This window comes from Hypanus sabinus, chromosome 22, assembly GCF_030144855.1.
Source record: "Hypanus sabinus isolate sHypSab1 chromosome 22, sHypSab1.hap1, whole genome shotgun sequence".
NCBI lineage: Eukaryota > Metazoa > Chordata > Chondrichthyes > Myliobatiformes > Dasyatidae > Hypanus > Hypanus sabinus.
Genome location: NC_082727.1, coordinates 9444452 through 9463792, shown reverse-complemented (window position 1 = coordinate 9463792; position 19341 = coordinate 9444452). Strand labels below are relative to the sequence as shown.

The window sequence follows — 19341 nt, the reverse complement described above, 5'->3', positions numbered from 1 at the left end:
TCTTCCAACAATGGTTGTATTGTCAGCAAATTTATAGATGACACTTGAGCTGTGCCTGTCCACACAGTCATGGGTATAGAGAGGGAAAAACAGTGGGCCAAGCACACCCTCCTGACTTGCGCCAGTGTTGATTGTCAGGAGATACTCATATTGATCCACACAGATTGTGGTCTTTTGGTTAGGAAGTTGAGGATCCAGTTGCAGAGGGAGGTACAGAGGCTCAGGTTCTGTAGCTTATTAATCAGGACTGTAGGAATGATGGTATTAACTGTGGAGCTATTGTCAATGTACAGCATCCTGACACAGGTGTTTGTATTGTCCAGGTGATTTAAGGCGGTGTGAAAAGCCATTGAGATTGCATCTGCAGCTGACCTATTGTGGCGATAGGCAAATTGCAGTGGGTGCAGGTCCTTGCTGAGGCAGGAGTTCAGTTGAACAGTGACCAACCTCTCAAAGGCATTTCATCACTAGGTGTGAGTGCTACTGGATGATAGTCATTCAGGCCCACACTACTCTTCTTAGGCACTGGTATAATTGTTGCCCTTTTTGCAGCAGGTGGAAATTCTGACTAGATCTCAGCAGACGTCGAACCCCCTGGTTCATCCACGGCTTTTGGTTTGGGATTGTACAGCAAGTTTTTGTAGGCACACACTCATCCACACAAGCTTTAATGGAGTTGGTAACAACTGCAGCATATTCTCCAGATTTGATGATGAATCCCTGAATACAGTCCAGTCCACTGATTCAAAGCTGCCCTGTTGGCGCTCCTGTGCATCCCTTGTTCATACCTTCTTGGTCCTCACCTCTGATGCTGCAGTCTTCAGTCTCTGCCTATACTCAGGGAGTAGAAGTACAGCCAGGTGGGCAGACTTTCCAAAGTGTGGGAGGGGAACAGCACAGTAAGTGCTCTTGACGGTGGTGTAACAGTGGACCCGCGTGTTATTTCCTCTGGTACTGCAGGTGATTTGTTGATGGTGATTGTTTAGTGAGTTTTTTCAGGCTGGCCTGGTTAAAATCCCCCAAAATGATAGTGAAGGTGTCGGGGTGCGCTGCTCTGTGTATGTTGATCCCGTAGCTCAGATCACCCACAGCCTGTTTGACATTGTCCTGAGGTGGAGCGTACACTGCTACCAAAATGATCGTAGAAACCTACGGCTGGTAAAATGGATGGCACTGAATTGCTGAATATTCCAAGTCTGGTGAGCTGAATTGGGAAATCACTGATACTTTTGTGTGCAAATAGGAGTTGATAATGAGCCATACACCACCACCTCTGCTTTTGAGGGACGTGACAGATCCTATCCTGACTGTGTATAGTGAACCCATCAATCTGAATCACTATGTCCAGTACAGAGGGGTTAACCAGGATTCTGTGATGCAGAGGATGCACGCCTGATACAGCACCCTGGCTCTCAGATCGTCAGTTTTATTTGCCAGAGATTGTATGTTTGTTAGCAGTATCGTCGGTATTGGGAGTTGAAAACATTTCTTTCCTTGTAGTCCCGAGCAACAACCACGTTTCCAACAGGAAGTACAGCCACAATCGGCATTATTTCCATCAATTTTAACCAGCGATAGATTGTTCAATCATATTAAAACATCTTTACTAAACATACAGACCTTGGGTGCAGTTGTGGTTCAGCTGTAGCCGGCTGAGACGGGAATATTTAATCATATCCATTGAGCTACTCTGAAGACACACAGGTCTTGAAAAGTATTCTAAAGGCAAGATGACACAGCCATGGCTGGCGAGAAGCCATAAAAGCCAAAGAGAGGGCATATGATAAATAGAGCAAAAAATTGTGAGAAGTTAGAGGGTTGGGAAGCTTTTAAAAACCAACAAGGCACCTAAAAAGTTGTTTAAAAAGGTAAAGTTGGAATATGACAGTAAGCTAGCCAGTAATATTAAAGAGGATACCAAAAGTTTCTTCAGATACGGAGAATAAAAGAGAGGCAGGAATGGATACTGTCCCACTGGAAAACGATGCTGGACAAGGAAGTAGTGGATGAATGTAATAAGTATTTTGCATCAGTCTTCACTGTGGAAGACACAAACAGTATGGTGGAAGCTCCAGGTGACAAGGTTACGAAGTGTGTGAAGCTACCATAACTAGAGAAGAGGTTCTTGGGGAAACTGAAAGGTCTGCAGGTGGATAAGTCACCTGAATCAGAAGATATATGCTCCAGGGTTTTGAAAGAGGTAGCTGAAGAGATTGTAAAGGCATTAGTAATGATCTTTCAAGAATCACCAGATTCTGGAATGGTTCCAGAAGACTGGAAAATTCCAAATGTTACTCCACTCTTCAAGAAGGGAGAGGGGCAGAAGAAGGAAATTACAGGCCAGTTAGTCTGACCTCAGTGATTGGGAAGATGTTGGAGTCAATTATTAAGGGTGAGGTCTCAGGGTACTTGGAGGCTCGTGATAAATAGGCCATCGTCAGCATGGTTTCCTCAAGGGAAAATCCTGTCTGACAAATCTGTTGCAATTCTTTGAAAAAATTACAAGCAGGATAAACAAAGAAGAATCAGTGGATGTTGTGTAGTTGGATTTTCAGAAGGCCTTTGACAAGGTACCACATATGAGGAAAGATTCTAGTATGGATAAAGTAGTTACTGATTTACAGGAGAGTGGGAATAAAGGGATCCTTTTCTGGTTGGGTAACGGTGGCTAGTGGTGTTCCACAGCGGTCTGTGATGGAACTGATTCTTTTTACATTATAAGTTCATGATTTGGATGATGGAATTGATGGCTTTGTTGCAAAGTTTGCAGACGATATGAAGATAGGTGGAGGGGCAGGTAGTTTTGAGGAAGTAGAGAGGCTACAGAAGGACCGACAGATTAGGAGTATGGGCTAAGAAGTGGCAGACAGAATACAATGTGGGGAATGCATGGTCATGCACATTGGTGGAAGAAATGAAAGGGTTGACTATTTTCTAAATGGAGAGAAAATACAAAAATCTGAGGAGCAAAGGAACTTGGGAGCAGAATTCCCTAGGGGTTAACTTGCCGGTCGAGTCAGTGGTTAGGAAGGCAAATGCAATGTTAGCATTTATTTCAAGAGGACTGGAATATAAGAGTAAGGATGTAATGTTGAGACTTTATAAAGCACTGCTGAGACCTCACTCGGAGCATTGTGAGCAGTTTTGGGCCCCTATCTTAGAAAGGATGTGATGGAACCAGAGAGGGTTCAGAGGAGGTTTACGAAAATGATTCCAGGGTTGAGCGGCTTCTCATATGAAGAGTGTTTGATGGCTCTGTGCCTGTATTCACTGGAATTCAGAAGAATGGGGGGTGACATAATTGAAAACTATCAAATGGTGAAAGGCCGTGATAGAGTGGTTGTGGAGAGGATGTTTCCCATAGGGGAGAATCTAAGATCAGAGGACACAGCCTCAGAATAGAGGGGTGTCCTTTTAGAATGGAGATGAGGAATTTCTTTAGTCAGAGGGTGTTGAATTCTTTGCCGCAGTCACCTGTGAGGGGCAAATCTTTATGTATATTTAAGGCAGAGGTTGATAAATTCTTGATTGGTCAGAGCATGAAGGGACATGGGAGTGGGCAGGAGATTTGGGCTGGGAGGATCAGCCATGATGAAATGGCAGAGCAGACTCAATGGGCCAAATGACCTAATTCTGCTCCTATATCTTGTGGTCTTAAGGTATTTCTTTAATTTCTTGTAAATGTCTGTAAGTAAATAAATCTAAGGGGGTATGTAGTGAAATATACACAACTTTACTTTGACTCTGATAACACCTCCCTCATTGCAAAACAATAATCTGTTAATTAAGGATTCACGAAACAACACATTTACTATTTATTTGGGAAAAAATACAGAATTGTGCAGAAGTTAGTTGTTGTGTAACCCTTACGTAATTGCAGTTCATCTACAACTGGTGAGTGCAATAGTTTTTGTTCACCTGGAATTTCATGTAGTGTTAGGCAGCAGGGTAGCATGGTCAGCGCAGCACTGTACAGTCCAGCGACCCCGGTTCAATTCCCACCACTGCCTGTGAGGAGTTCATATATTCTTCCCTTGACCGCATGGGTTTCCTCTGGGTGCTCCTGGTTCCTCCCACAGTCTGAAGATGTTCTGGTTAATAGGGTAATTGGTCATTATAAATTGTCCTGTGATCAGGTCTGTGAAAGACCTACATTAGTTACCTGTTTTCGCTAACAGAAGATGTTTTCACTGTTATGAAAAAAGGCAGTGTGCGCCCCTTAGCAGCCAAGCTCCTCCCCAGAACTGCATTCTAGCCAGCATTGCTTAAACACGCCTGTGAGCATCTGTACTTTATGTCGACTTATTTTGTGCATCCATTAGCAAGATGAGTTCTAAGGTATTGGAAAAGCCTAAAAGAGCGAGAAAGGATGTTATACTTAGTGTAAAACTAGACATAATAAAGTGTTTTGATCGTGGTGAATGAAGTAGGGACTTAGTGAGTTTGGCTAAGGGTTTGTGGAAGTTGACGAAGATGATGTTGAAGAGGTTTTGGCATCCCATGACCAAGAACTGACAGATGAAGAGCTGATAAAGAGGAAAGGATAACAATTGAAACCGAACGCAGTAGCATATTGCCTGAAAGTGAAGTCGTCCAGGAACTGAACGTGAAGCAATTGCATGAGATTTTTGCTGCGATTGACAACGCTGCAATGATTACAGAAAAGTATGACTTTAATTTTGAAAGAGTATGTAAGTTTAGGGCATATTTGCAGGATGGTTTGAGTGCTTACGAAGAAGTCTATGATAGAAAAATGCGCAAGGCTAAGCAGTCCAGCATACTGTCGTTTTTCAAGCCTTCCATATCAGCCACAGCAGACGACAAACCTTGACCTTCAACATCAAAGCAGGCAGACATAGAAGAAGGTGACCTGCCTGCCCTGATGGAAACAGACGATGATGAGATGACACCCAAGTGTCCCACCACCCCAATCTACGACGACTCAGCCTAACACACCATCATCAGTGTGCTTACTGTCTTCCCAATTTCAGTCAGCGAAACTACACTGGACGCACGTTATTTCTTCTTTATATAGGCTGTGTATTTCTATGTGTTATTTGGTAGCTTCATAGCTTAAAGATTACTAGAGAGAGTGCTTCTGCCGAGAGCGCTTGCATGAGATTGTTGCTACAGTGGTCAGTGCTGCAACAATTGCAGAAAAGTATTCCTACTTTATATAGGCTGTGTACTTAACAGATCATTCCTGCTTTTACTATATGTTACTGTTATTTTAGATTTTGTGTGTTATTTGGCATGATTTGGTAGGTTATTTTTTGGGTCTGCGAACGCTCACAAATTTTTCCCATATAAATACATGGTAATTGCTTCTTCACTTTATGACATTCCAGCTTACTAATAGGAACGCTGTACCTTTGGATAGTGGGGGGAAACCTGCACCTCATTTTGGAAAAGGTTCTTCACCACTTTGAGTGGTCATTATTTGCATATTTTCTGACCTACGTATCTCGGGATAGAACAGTCATTTCAGGCTGTAACCCTTCATTAGGACTGGAAAGGAAGGGGGTAGAAGCCATCAGTCAAAGTAAAATCATTACGAAGTACATATGTTACCATATGCTGCTTTGGGATGCATTTCCTTGTAGGCATTTACAAGAAAAAAAATAGAATTTTTGAAAAGCTCTACAGTAACACAATGTACAAAAAGACGATGTACTGCTCACATAAACTAATAATAATGAAAACAACGTAAAGAATCTTTGAAAATGAGTCCAGAATAAGAAGTTGGGAGGGGGGGGGGGGCAACCAGGTGATATAGTGGGGTGATGAAGCAAGAAGTTGGGAGGTGAATGGTGGAAGGGGTACAGACAGGGCTGAAGAAAGAGTGAACAATGGAAGAAAGGGAAGGAGGAGGAGGGGTTGTTTGAAGCATCTTGGTTCCTTGTTGGTGCTTTCTCAACTGATAACTACCCTCCTTTCTTAAACAGGTGCCATGTTCTGCTTGCATCGCTGCACACACAGAGTTCTTCCCAGCCTCTCAAGAGGGCTGTCTGTCTGGCGACAAGGTTGCACTGCGGTGGAGGTGGCGTGCCAGTGGCCGGCTGGGCAGCCAAAGTGGCAGGACGTCCGGTGGGGGCGGCCAGGATCCGTAGCCCCTCTGAGCACTGCGACTCCCCTTGGTTTCTGCAGCGGTAGCAGGAGTTCCAGAGCAGAGGCTGACCCTTTCTCCCCGGTAGTGACAGTGACTGAGATTCGGCAGTACCTCCGGGCCAAGGGCATCCCCTTCAACGACGGCTACAGCTGCCTCCACATCCCCAGCCCATTTGTGGGAAAGGCACTGGACTCGGCTGGGGTGGAGAAGGAGTCCTTCTCCCTGTTCATCGACAAGACCACAGGGCAGTTCCTGTGCAAGAGCACTCTGCTGGAGGGCAGCTGGGAAGAATTCCAGGACTGCCTAGAGGTAATGCAGAAGGAGGGGTTGGACAGCCTGGACCCAGATGTCCTGCTGAGGGTGCCGGAGAACGATCGGGAGCTCTGTGCCCAGGAGATGGACCTGAGGGAGATGCAGGAGATCTGGACCAAAGCCGAGAACTTCCCCGACATGGAGGAGGAGGAGGAAGTCCTGTTGGTCAAAACCATGTTTGGCATCTCCAAAGTCAGCATGCAGACGCTGAAGAAACTGGGTGTGAAGTACTTCAGGCCAGCCAAGAGCCTGGTGTTTCCCTGGTTCAGCTGGAGGGACTTGAGACTGAGGGGGGTGAAGCTGCTCTCGGCCAAGCAGGACGGCCAGAAGGTGCACTACATCGCCACCACCCTGCCTAAGCCAAGTGATTACAATAACCTCTTCGGGCTCCACCTGCTGACCAGGAAGGACACTACCCTTGTCCTGACTGGAAGTGAGACTGACTGCCTGGCCGTGGTGTCTGCCACGGGAAAGCCCTGCGTCTCCTTGCCCCGGGGCGTCAGCTGCCTGCCCCCGGCCCTTCTCCCCTACCTGGAGCAGTTCCGGAAGGTGGTTCTGTGGCTGGGCGGTGACCTCCTGGCCTGGGAGGCCTCCAAGATCTTCGCGCGCAAGCTGGGCGTGAAACGCTGCTGGTTGGTGCGACCTGGTGAGGGCCAGCCCTGCCCTCTCGAGGCCCTGGCCGCCGGCATCAACCTGGACGAGATCGTGAAGGGGGCCGTCTCCGCCAGCCACAAATCCATTGTCTCCTTCCGGCAGCTGCGGGACGACGTGTTCGGGGAGCTGGCCAACACCGAACAGATCTCCGGCGTCAAGTGGCAGCGGTTCCCCGACCTCAACAAGATCCTCAAGGGTCATCGCAAAGGGGAGCTGACGGTGTTCACAGGTAGCCACCGCTAGGGATTTCACAGGGGGTTCTGCAAACGGTGCAAATCTCGTGAGCTATGTGCACAAAATACAGGAGGACTCCAGCAGGTCAGGCAGCATCTACGGAGGGGAATAAGCAGTCACATAGTTCCGATGAAGGGTCTCCCCCTGAAATGAAACGTCAACTATTTCATCACCTAACTACGGGAAAGGTATCAGCAAGATTGAAAGAGTACAGATGTTGCCAGGCTCTGAGTGACAGGGAAAGGTTGAATAGATTAGGACTTTATCCCTTGAGTATTGAAGAATGAATGGAGATTTGATGGAGGAATACAAAGTTATGAGGGTGCAGCTGTGGTGAAAATGCCAGACTATTTCCATTGAGTTGGGTGAAGCTAAAGCAAGAGGTCACGGGTGAAAGGTGAAATGTTCAAGGGGAACCTGAGGGGGAACTTCACTCAGAAGGTGGTGCAAGTTTGGAATGAGCTGCCAGTGGATGGAGATTTGATTGTGTTTAAGAGGAGTCTGGTTAAGTATGTGGGCGGCAGAGGTACGTGAGGCATGGACAAAATGGGATGAAGGCCCTGTCTCTGTGCTACAGCGTTCTGGCTCTATGCTGCTTGACTTGACTTCCTCCAGCACTTTGTGTTGCCCAGGTTTTGTGGTATCTACGGAATCTCTTGTGTCTAAAGATTTTTACTGCACCTCCGTACACATGGCACTGATAAACCAATATTATTCCCAATTTATTCAGCTTCCTTTGGTTCATTATTGTTGCAAGTACTGGAATACAGTGATATCAGCCATCTGTACAGGTCAGTGTAAAAACTGTAAGCACTTAGGGAGAGTACAAAGGGAAAGGCAATACCACACACAGAATGCTGGAAGAGCTCAGCCAAGCCAAATCCATGGAGTCCAATAAACAGCTGGCGTTCCAGGCTTCACCAGGACTCAATGCTGCCTGACTGCTGAATTCCTCCGGCATTTTTTGTGTGTCACTCTGGATTTCCAGGATCTGCAGAATCTCTCGTTCAGAGTATAATGTGAACACGAGGTTCTGCAGATGCTGGAACCTAGAACAGCACAAACAAAGTGGTGGAGGAACTCGGCATGTCAGGCAGCATCTCTGGAGACCAGCTTTTCTTCCCCCACCCCTTGCGCAAATTTTTATTCTGGCCTCTAGATGCTGCCTGTCTGCTGAGTTCCTTCAGCATTTAGTGTGTGGTAGGACTCCCTTGGCCATTTATCTCGTTCGTTTGTGGGCACTTGCTGTGCTCAGATTAGCTGTTGCCCTTCCTGCATTAGGGCAGCAACCAGACTGAATGTGTGTTCAAGTTTGAGTTTACTGTTATGGACATATATATATATACTCTGGATAAAAATGGCATGAAAATTAGCTTTTTGCAGCAGCAGCACCACAGTACATTACAAACGTAACATAAACTATAAATTGCCCACAACCTACATGACAAACTATACGAAAATAACATAATGTTACTGCAAACACGAGGAAATCTGCAGATGCTGGAAATTCAAGCAACACACACAAAATACTGGTGGAACACAGCAGGCCAGGCAGCATCTATAGGAAGAAGCACTGTCGACGTTTCGGGCCGAGACCCTTCGTCAGGAATAACTGAAAGAAAAGATAGCAAGAGATTTGAAAGTAGGACTGCAACTTGAGGGAAATACAATCTGAGGTAAAATTTTCAGCTCTATTCCAGAACCTGTTGGCAGTGGAGAAGAAATTGCTGTTGAATCTTGAGTTGTGTACCTTCACAGTCCTGTATGTCCTGCCTGATGGCAGCGTTGAGAAAAGGGCACTGTGGGATCCTCAGTGATGGATGTTGTCTTCCTGACACACATCCTTAATTGTGGAAGAAAGCTGGAACCATGATGGAACTGGCTGAGTCCTCCCCTCAAGTCCATACATTTTACTGCTTACAAGGAGCTTAGAACATGGAATCAGGTAACAGTACCTGGACTGTAGCCCTCTCTACCACTCCTGTCCATTTATCAATTCGAGCTTCTCTTAAATCTTGGAATCGAACCCACACCCACCACTTCTGCTGGCGGCTCATTCCACACTCTCACCACCCTCTGAGTGAAGAAATTTCCCCTCATGTTCCCCTTAAACATTTCACCTTTTATCTTTAACCCTTGACCTTGCAGTAGACATACAGCACTTTACTCCGCATTGTCTGTGCTGACCATGGGCCAGTTTAAACTGCTGATCTTCCTGTTTATGTGCCTATCTAAATGAGAATGCTACTGTCTCTGTTTCCAGCTCTTCCCTTGGCAGTGTGCTCCAGGCATCTGCCATTCCCCATGTGAACCAAAGCCTTACCAAGTAAATTTCCTTCCTGCTTTCACCGTAAAGAAACACTCTCTTGAACTTAATGTTTCCTACCCGGGGGAGAAGAGACTCTGACTATTTATGCCTCACTTAATTTTATATTCTTTCATCAGATCCCCCACAGATGCAGCCTCTGATGTTCTAGAGAAAACATCCCAATTTTGACCAAACTCTTTACAGTTAAGTTAGCTAACACTGGAAGTATCCTGAGGTAGCTGAAGACTGTGTTGAGGCTCCTTCACTATGTCAATTTTACATTCACCGGGGCAGTTAATGCTGGTCTTTGTGAGAAATACCACACCCCATGAAGGAATTCAGGAAGGTTGTAGTTTATTACTGTCATAGGTACCGAGATACAGTGAAAAGCTCGTCCCGTACACAGTTCACACAGATCAGGTCTCTGCACCGTGCATTGTGGTTGAACAGGGTAAGTCAATACCAAAGCAGAATAAGGTCTAGCAGCTACAGAGAGTGCAGTGCAGGTAAACAATAAATTGCACGATCATAATGATGCAGATTGTGAGGCCAAGAGTCTAAATTATACAAGAGGTCCATTCAAAGTCTGCTAACAGTGGGGTAGAAGCTGTTCTTGAGCCTGGTGGTTGGTGCTTTCAGCCATTTGGAGAGGGGCAAGGAGAAAATGTCTGGGATAGGTGGGCTCTTTGATTATATTGGCTGCTCTACTGAGGCTTGCAATCGTCTAAAGTGGTCTTTGCTTTCCATTTCACAGCTGATGTGAGCAGGAAACGGAAATGTTGACTGCACACAACAAGCGCGGCTTTGATTTTGTGCTCCCTTGCTACCACACTGGGATGAAGTGGGAGCACAGCTAACTCTGCTGTTCATGTCTCCAGCCACTGAGTTGTTGGAGTTCTCTGTAGCTCACTGTGGCAGGGGTCAGGTAACCAGTGGCCCTGTGCTGGGCGCGTTCTAACCACCTGTCTTGTTCCTGCAAACAGGTCCAACGGGCAGCGGGAAGACCACCCTGATCAGCGAGTATGCCCTGGACCTCTGCATCCAAGGGGTGAGCACCCTGTGGGGAAGCTTCGAGATCAGCAATGTCCGGCTGGCCAAGATCATGCTGACTCAGTTTGCGATGCAGCGCCTGGACGATCAGCTGGACAGCTACGACGAGTGGGCTGACAAGTTCGAGAACCTGCATCTGTTCTTCATGACGTTCCATGGGCAGCAGAGCATCAAGTGAAGTACCTGACAGAGACAGTAACAACTTGTACCTGTATGGCAATGTTTAGAGAGAGAGAGAGACTGTCCCTGGGGCCTTGTCAAACAAAAGAGACAGACGTAAAGGGGAAAGTACATAGCTAATGACAGGACTCTTAAACAGGGTGGCACAGTAACACAGTGGGTTAGCATAGTGCTCTCCATTGCCAGTGATGGGAGGATTGACGTTCAGTTCCCACCACTATCTGTATGGAGCTTTGTATGTTCTCCCTGTGACCAGGAGGATTTCCTCCCACATTTCAAACACGTACTAGTTAGGGTCAGTAATTTGTGGGCTTGCTAGGTTGGGCCAGGAGAATAGCCAACACTTGGAGGGCTGCCCCAGCTCATCACAAACGACACATTTCACTCTGTTTCAATGTACATGTGACAGTTAAAGCTAATCTCTCTTTTAAAGCACAGAGGGATCTCGGGGTCCAAGTCTGTAGCTCCCTGAAAGCAGTCTTACAAGTTTACGGTGGGTAATGAAAACGTACCTGCCTTTATTAGTTAGGGCATCGACTTCCAATCAGGAAGTTATGTTGTGTTTGTATAAAGCTCAGGTTAGGCTGCATCAGTTCAAGGGAGTAGACAGTCAGTATCTTGATACAATAATGCGAGGCATAGGTGGAGTAGACAGTCAGTATCTTTTTTCCGCATGGTCAAAATGTCAACGCTAGAAGTTGCATAAGGGTGTGGAGGCTTTGGAGGGAGTGCTGAAGAGGTTTACTAGGATGCTGCCCGGGTTAGAGGCTTGTGCTATGAGGAAAGGTCGGGCAAACTTGTTTTGTTTCCTCTGGAGTGGCAGAAACTGATAAAGTCCTAATAGAACTTGATACAATAATGCCAGACATAGATGGAGTAGACAGTCATTATCTTGATACAATAATGCGAGGCATAGATGGAGTAGACAGTCAGTATCTTGATACAATAATGCGAGGCATAGATGGAGTAGACAGCCAGTATCTTGATACAGTTATGCCAGACATGGATGGAGTAGACAGCCAGTATCTTGATACAGTTATGCCAGACATGGATGGAGTAGACAGCCAGTATCTTGATACAATAATGTGAGGTATAAATGGAGTAGACAGCCAGTATCTTTTTTCCGCATGGTCAAAATGTCAACGCTAGAAGATGTGTATTTTAAGTGAGAGAGGGAGGTGTGCTTGTCTGTTTATTTTTACACAAGAGAGTGGTGGGTTCTGGACCGTGCTTCATGGGGGTGGCGGGGGGTGCTGGAGGTGGATCCAATGGAAGCATTTAAGGGTTTTAGGCACATAAATGTGCAGCTGAATGGAAAGATTTGGACCCTGTGCAGGTAAGAGGGATTAGGTGTCATTCCCTTAATTAGTTCAGCACTTCCTGGGCAAGCTATGTTCTGAGATATTAGGACAGGAAATCAGTGGGTATCAGGCTATTCCTGAGAAACAGATTCCATTTCTATAGGAAATGCACAGAAACAACCCAATATTGGTTACGATATGTTACAATATCCACACAGTACTGCAATGAATGGCGCCTAAAGCACATAACACTGATAAGAAAGAACAGATACTGGAAGTGGAAACTAGTTCTGTAGATTGAAGGAATGTGTGTGTGTGTGTGTGTGTGTATATATGGCAGTCCTCAGAACTTATTGATGTTGCAGACCCTTTAGGGTCTTTTAAAAGACCATAGAGTCTTTTAAGAGACTCTTAGTTAGGTACATAGAGCTAAGAAAAATAGAGGGCTATGTGGTAGGGAAATTCTAGGCAGTTTCTAGAGTAGGTTACATGACATTGTGGGCCAAAGGGCCTGAAGTGTGCTGAAGATTTCTATTTTCTATGTTTAAAAGAACAGGATGATTTGGCAGATGTATGCTTGTCAGGAAACAGGGTTTCATATCTCTGGATCATTGGGATCTTTCCTGGGGAAGGTATGACCTGTACAAAAAGGGTGGGTTACACCTGAACCCAAGGGGGACCGATATCTTCATGAGTAGGAGCTGTTGGGGGGAATGCAGACAAACAATAGGAATTTTGCATCCACATTGTGGAAGATACTAGCAGTATACCAGAAATTGGGGAGTGTCCGGGGGCAGAAGTGAGTGTAGTTGCTAGGGAGAAGGTGTTTGGGAAACTGACAGGTCTGAAGGTAGATAAGTTACCTGGTCTGGATGGGTCCTGAAAGAAGAAGCTGAAGAGATTGTGGAGGCATTAGTAATGATCTTTCAAGAATCAATTCATTCTGGCATGGTTTCAGAGGACTGGAAAATTGCAAATATCACACCACTCTTCAAGAAGGAGGCAGAAGAAAGGAACTTGTAGGTTAGTTACCCTGACTTCAGTGGTTGGGTCCACAATTAAGGATGAGGTTTCGGGGTTCTTGGAGGCGCATGATCAAATAGGCCAAAGACAGCATGGTTTCCATAAGGGGATATCTTGCCTGACAAATATGTTGAAATAACAGACAGGACAGACAAAGGAGAGTCAGTAGATGTTGTTTATTTGGATTTTCAGAATGGCTCTGACAAGGTGCAGCAAGATAAGAGCCCTTGGTATTTCAGGAAGGATACTGGCATGGGTAGAAGATAGGCTGACTGGCAAAGAGTGGGAATAAAAGGGGCCTTTTCTGCTTGGCTGCCAGTGACCAGTGATGTTCCTCGGGTCCATGATGGGACCACTACTTTTCACATTGCATGCCAATGATTTGGATGACAGACTGAATTGATGGCTTTGTGGCCAAGTTTGCAGACAGTGTGAAGATAGGTGGAGGAGCAGGTAATGTTGAGAATCTAGGGAGTTTGCAGAAGGACTTGGATAGATTGGGAGAATGGACAAAATGGAAGATGGAATATAGTGTAGTCATGTATTCTGGTTAAAGGAATAAAAGGATAGACTGGAGAATATTAAAAAATCAGATGTAAAGGGATTTGGGAATCCTCATGCAGGGTTTCTTAAAGGAAAACTTTTCAGTGCCAAGGAAGGCAGATGCAATGTTAGCATTCATTTTGAATAGAGCTAGAATACAAGGAAGTGTCTAATACTGAGGCTTTGTAAGATGCTAGTGAAGCCTCATTTGCTGTATTGTGAGAAGTTTTGGGCTATTATCTAAGAAAAGACATGCTGGCATTGGAGAGTGTCTAGAGCTGGGTTGCCCAACCTTTTCTATGCTATGGACCCTTATCATTAACCAAGGGGTCTGTGGACCCCAGCTTGTGAAGCTCTCGTCTACAGGCAGTTCACGAGCATGATTCTGGCAACAAAGGGGTTAACATGAGAAGCTCTGGGCCTGTACTCATTGGAGTTTAGAAGATTGAGAGGGGATCTGATTGAAACCTATTGAATATCAAAAGACCTCAATAGAGTGGATGTAAGGAGGATGTTTCCTATATTGGGTGAGTCTAGGACCGGAGGGCACAGCCTCAGAATAGAAAGACTTTAGAACAGCGATGAGGAGCAATTTCTTTTAGCCAGTGGGTAGTGAATCCGTGGAATTCATTGCCACAGGCGGCTATGGAAGTCAAGTCACTGGGTATATTTAAAGCAGAGTTTGATAGGTTTTTGATTAGCCAGGGTGGTGTCAAAAGTTACAGCGAGAAGCCAAGAGAATGGGGTTGTGAGGGGTAAGTCATGATGGAATGTCGAACTGGATTTGGCTCCGAGGTCTCATGGTGTTATAAATCTATTAGTGGTCCTGGAGTGGAACCCAGTGTGGGCTTCTGCTGTAATCCACTTCAGCATTCAATGTGTTGTGCATTCAGAGATGCTCTTCGACACACCACTGTTGTAACACATTGTTATTTGAGTTGCTGTCACCTTCCTGTCAGCTTGAACCAGTCTGGCAGACTCTTCTGACCTGCCACTCACTTAATTTTTTTTGCTTTCTTGCCATTCTTTGTAAATTCTAGACTGTTGTGCATGAAACTCCCTGGAAATCAGCAGTTTCTGAGATAGGCAGTCATTCCACAGTCATAGTCACTCAGATCACATTTCTTCCCCATTCTAATGTTTGGTGTGAACAACAACTGAACCTCTTGACCATGTCTGCAAGCATTTATGGATTGAGTTGCTGTCATGTGATTGGCTGTTTAGATATTTGCATTAATGAGCAGATGTATCAAGTAAAGTGGCCGCTGAATCTAACTTGTAGGCAAACTGAGTTTGAATCGCAGCTTTTGGTTTGCATTGAGGGTGAGAAATCGCAGCTACATTGCAAAAGGTGTGCAGTGAAATTAGGAACAGTTCAAAGGGTCACTGAGCCTCTTTGGGCTTTCAAATGCATTGCAATTTCTGTTCTAGGTCTTATCAATGTTACTGAGAAGCGCTGTGTGGACTGGTGACTAACAGAATCTGTCTCTCTGCTGCCCAGGTCAGTCATCAACACTATGCAGCATGCAGTATACATGTATGACATCAGCCATGTCGTTATAGATAATCTACAGTTCATGATGGGGCAGGAATACCATTCTGCTGACAAGTAAGTTCTCTTTTTAATTAAAGTGTAAGCCATTTTGTGAGTGTGATAACAAGGACGTAATACAGGCTCTGTAATTACACTTGATTACTGGACAGCTATTCACCTCTGTCTCCTCAAGAGGAGCAAGTGCTGGTCTTGCTCACAATCCCCATGTCCTGGAAATGAATATTTAAAAAAAAAACTTGTCCATTCTTCCACTGGGCTTCACCACTTACTTCCCCCTCTCCCTGTAATAAACCGAAAAGCTTTACACAGTAGTGGGGCAGGAACAGCATAGGAGGCACTTACTTTAAAATTACAAACACGGGATTCTGCCAGTGCTGTAGGAATCAAGCAAGTCGGGCAGCATCTACAGAGAGGAATAAGCAGTTGATGTTTTGGGCTGGGACCTTTCATCAGGACTGGAAAAGAAGGGAGAGGAAGCCAGATAAGGTGGTGGTGGGAAGGGAAGGAGGACAAACTGGCAGCTTCTTCATTACCTCCTCCCACCCACCTTCCATATCACCAGGTTTCACCTATTGTCAGTCCAGTCCAATACATAAAAGGACTCATCAGTTACAATAAGATTTTTTTAAAAAAGTAGTGCAGAGAGAGCAAAATGGTGTGGTAGTGTTCATGGATCATTCAGAAATCTGGTAGCAGAGGAGAAGCAGCTGTTCCTAAGACCATAAGGTAGAAGCAGAATTGGCCCATCGAGTCTGCTCTGCCATTTCATCGTGTCTGATCCAATTTTCCTCTCAGTCCCAATCTCCTGCTTTCTCCCCATATCCCTTCATGTCCTGACCAATCAAGAGTCTTATCAACTTCTGCCTTAAAAATACATGAAGACTTGGCCTCCGCAACAGCCTATGGCAAAGAATTCCACAGATTCACCACTCTGTGAAGACGATGAATGTGAGTCTTCAGGATCTGTGCCTCCTTCCTGATGGGAGGAATGAGAAGAGGGCGGTTCTCCTGAATAATGGATGCTGCCTTCACCCTTTGAAGTTGTCCTCGGTGGTGCTGGCTGAGTCTACAACCCTCTGCAGCATCTTTTGATCTGTCTGGAGATGCAACCAGTCAAAAGTAGTGAGATAGTGTTGTGTTCAAGTATAGTTCAGAAATCCGATGGCAGAGGAGAAGCTGTGACTGAGTTGTTCAGGCTCCTGTACCTCCACAGTTTCCTCGGTGCTGACAGATTTCCTGTTCACGGTCTTGCTGGTACTCAGGGCTGGGGTCCGAGTCGGTGGTTGTAGCACTGTTTTTTCTGCCCAGTGGGAAGTCCAGGACATCTGATCTGGCTGCGGTCAGAAGCAGAATGCTGGTGAGCATGCCCATTCGCCTTGTTCCCTCTGCACCATCTCAACAGCTAACTACAGGAACGAGCCCTATAAACCAAATCCCATGGTTGTGGACATATCCTTAAGTTTATTCGTGTGCCTCCACTGTTCCCAGTCATAGTTCTCATATTCAGTCCTATCCCACCTCCTCGCACCCATCCAATTGCCATATCAGCTTGCAAAAGAATAGAAGATCCTTTCGCCTCTTTAATCTGCTGGAGTGAACCTTATCAGCTGTTCTCCTGGTTTGGACAGTGTTTTGGGAAAGGTGGGTTGCGCTTTGCCTGAGTGGGGAATAGCAGGGTGGGCTAGGTAGGGGAGGAGGTGAGCAGATGTCTGGGACTGTCTAATCAGGTCAGTGGAGGATTTGGGTCCTTTTCAGCTGAACAAGAGTAAAGCTGAAAGCTTCCAGAATGCAAAGTTCAGCAAGAATCTGTCTGGAATAGTTAGCATTGCTCATGAGGGAACCTGGAGTGAGCTTGGGGATTTTCTCGTTGGAGTGAAGGAGGATGAAAGGCAACTTGATACAGAGGTGTACAAGATATTCAGAGGCTTGGATAGAGTGGAATGCTGGTGCCATTTCCCTGAGTTGTAAACTCAGTCAGCTCCATCACAGGCTCTAGCCTCCCCAGCATCCAGGACATCTTTAAGGAAAGATGCCTCGAAAAGGTAGTATCCATCATTAAGGACTACCATCAGTGCCCTCTTCACATTGCTACCATTAGGAAGGAGGTACAGGGCACACAACAATTTGTGAGTAGTTTCTTCCCATCTGCCATCAGGTTTCTGAATGGACATTGAACCCATGAACATTACCTCTCTACTTCTTCAGTTTTTCTCTTTTTGTGCTTATTTAATTTAATCTTATAATGACAGTTTTTATTTCGTACTGTAATGAGCTGCTGCTGCCTAACAACGAACTTCAAGACACACCAGTGATATTAAACTTGATTCTGATTCTGGACAGCAATGTCTAATACCAGAGGATTAACTTTGGAGGTGATTGGAGGAAAGTAAGGGGATGTCAGAGAGGTTTTTTTTGTACAGAGTGTGGTCAGTGCCTGGAACACACTGCTGAGTGTGCTGGTAGAGGGAGGCACGTTATGGACGTTTAAGAAACTCTAAGATAGGCACATAGATGAATGCAAAGTGCAGGGCTTTGTGGGAGGGGAGAGTTAGAGTAACTCTGCACTGTATTGTGGTACGCAGGGTCTGTACTGTGCTGCACAGTTCGATGTTTTTCCTGCCAACTTTAGGTTTCATGCACAGGATTACAGTATTGGAATGTTCCGGAAGTTCGCCACGGACAACAGCTGCCACGTGACTCTGGTCATCCACCCAAGGAAGCAAGAAGATGAAAAGGAGTTGCAGACAGCTTCCATCTTTGGGACGGCCAAGGCAAGTCTGGTGGTAGGGCTGGGCAGGTGAAGGTTCCCCATGGCTGTGCTTGTCCTGCCCTGATGCCTTTCAACTTGCACCGATTCCAGTTTGCCCTTGAGTCGTCAGTCATCGACACACTAATTCCTGCTCCTGTTTTGCCTCATTTACAGCACAGTGAAGGCCCTTCGGCTCACAAAGTTGTGCTGACCTTTTAACCTACTCCAAGATCAATCTATCCCTTCTCTCACACATGGGCATCCATTTCTCTTTCAACCATGTACTAAGCATTTTATAAATGTCCCTAATATATCAGCCTCTAACACCACTCCCAACAGTGTGTTCCACACACTCACTCCTATACCACATAGAACAGTACAGCATAGGAACAGGCCCTGTTGTATTAGCCGTTTCCATCTTAAGAAAATGCACTGGCTGTACATTCTATTTTTGTGTATTATCATCTTACACCCCTCTATCAAATCACCCCTCACTGTCCTTCGCTCCAAAGAGAAGATCAATCTTGCAAGTCTTGTTCATGATCCCCCTGCTTTCGGAAAAGGACTGAGCGCATTCACTCTCTTTATGCCCCTTATGATTTTATATGACCCGTAAATTACCCTTCAGTCTCCTGTGAGATCGGATTGAACCTGTTTTCATGGTCTCTGTGGGCTAGAGGGAGGTTGTGATGAGGAGATGGAAGATGCTGATCATTCTCCCTTTGTTTTCCCCTCCAACTTATAGGCCAGCCAGGAGGCTGACAATGTGCTCATCCTTCAGGACAAGAAGTTGGTAACAGGCCAAGGGAAGCGTTACTTGCAAGTAGTGAAGAACCGCTTCGACGGAGACCTGGGAGTCTTCCCACTGGAGTTTAAGAAGGCCTCGATGACTTTCTCTGCCGTCAAGAGCAAAAGCAAGAGCAAGAGCAAGCTGAAGAAGCAGAAAGAGGAGGAGGAGGAGGAGGAGGAGGGGGGTGGCACCACTGCCACAAAGAAGCTTGCCAAATCCGCCAAGCCCCGAGAGAAGTCTTTGTCTCCCGAGGAGCAGTGAACAGTCTTGTGGGCTTGGACTGTGCCCTGTGCACCATCTCATCAGCTACAGTGATGAAAATCACCTCTGCCTTTGTGCTGGGACTTCCGGGAAGTTAAAACATGAAGCAGGATCTCAGACCCGAGAACAGCAAAAGACTCATTGTCCAGCAGCTTACTGTTGGCGATGTTGGAAGTGACAGGACTTTCAAAATAAACTGAAGCACTGTGAATTGTTTAACAGTCAGCTGTCACTCACCCAGTCATGTGTGGTACGGACTTTGAAACAATCTA

The 19341-nt window shown here is 45.8% G+C and overlaps 1 protein-coding gene across 4 annotated transcripts in view; it reads left to right on the top strand.

The window, feature by feature from the left end:
- The window catches only part of twnk (twinkle mtDNA helicase), a 29940-nt gene extending 10869 nt beyond the window's left edge, over window positions 1-19071 (top strand). For all 4 annotated transcript variants that reach the window (XM_059947023.1, XM_059947022.1, XM_059947024.1 and 1 more), the window contains 5 exons: window positions 5946-7304; window positions 10601-10841; window positions 15216-15323; window positions 17899-18040; window positions 18764-19071. In XM_059947023.1, coding sequence (XP_059803006.1) covers window positions 5946-7304; window positions 10601-10841; window positions 15216-15323; window positions 17899-18040; window positions 18764-19069 — 2156 coding nt within the window. In that variant the 3' untranslated portion in view covers window positions 19070-19071. The remainder of the gene's footprint in view (window positions 1-5945; window positions 7305-10600; window positions 10842-15215; window positions 15324-17898; window positions 18041-18763) is intronic.
- The last annotated feature ends 270 nt before the right edge of the window (window positions 19072-19341 follow it).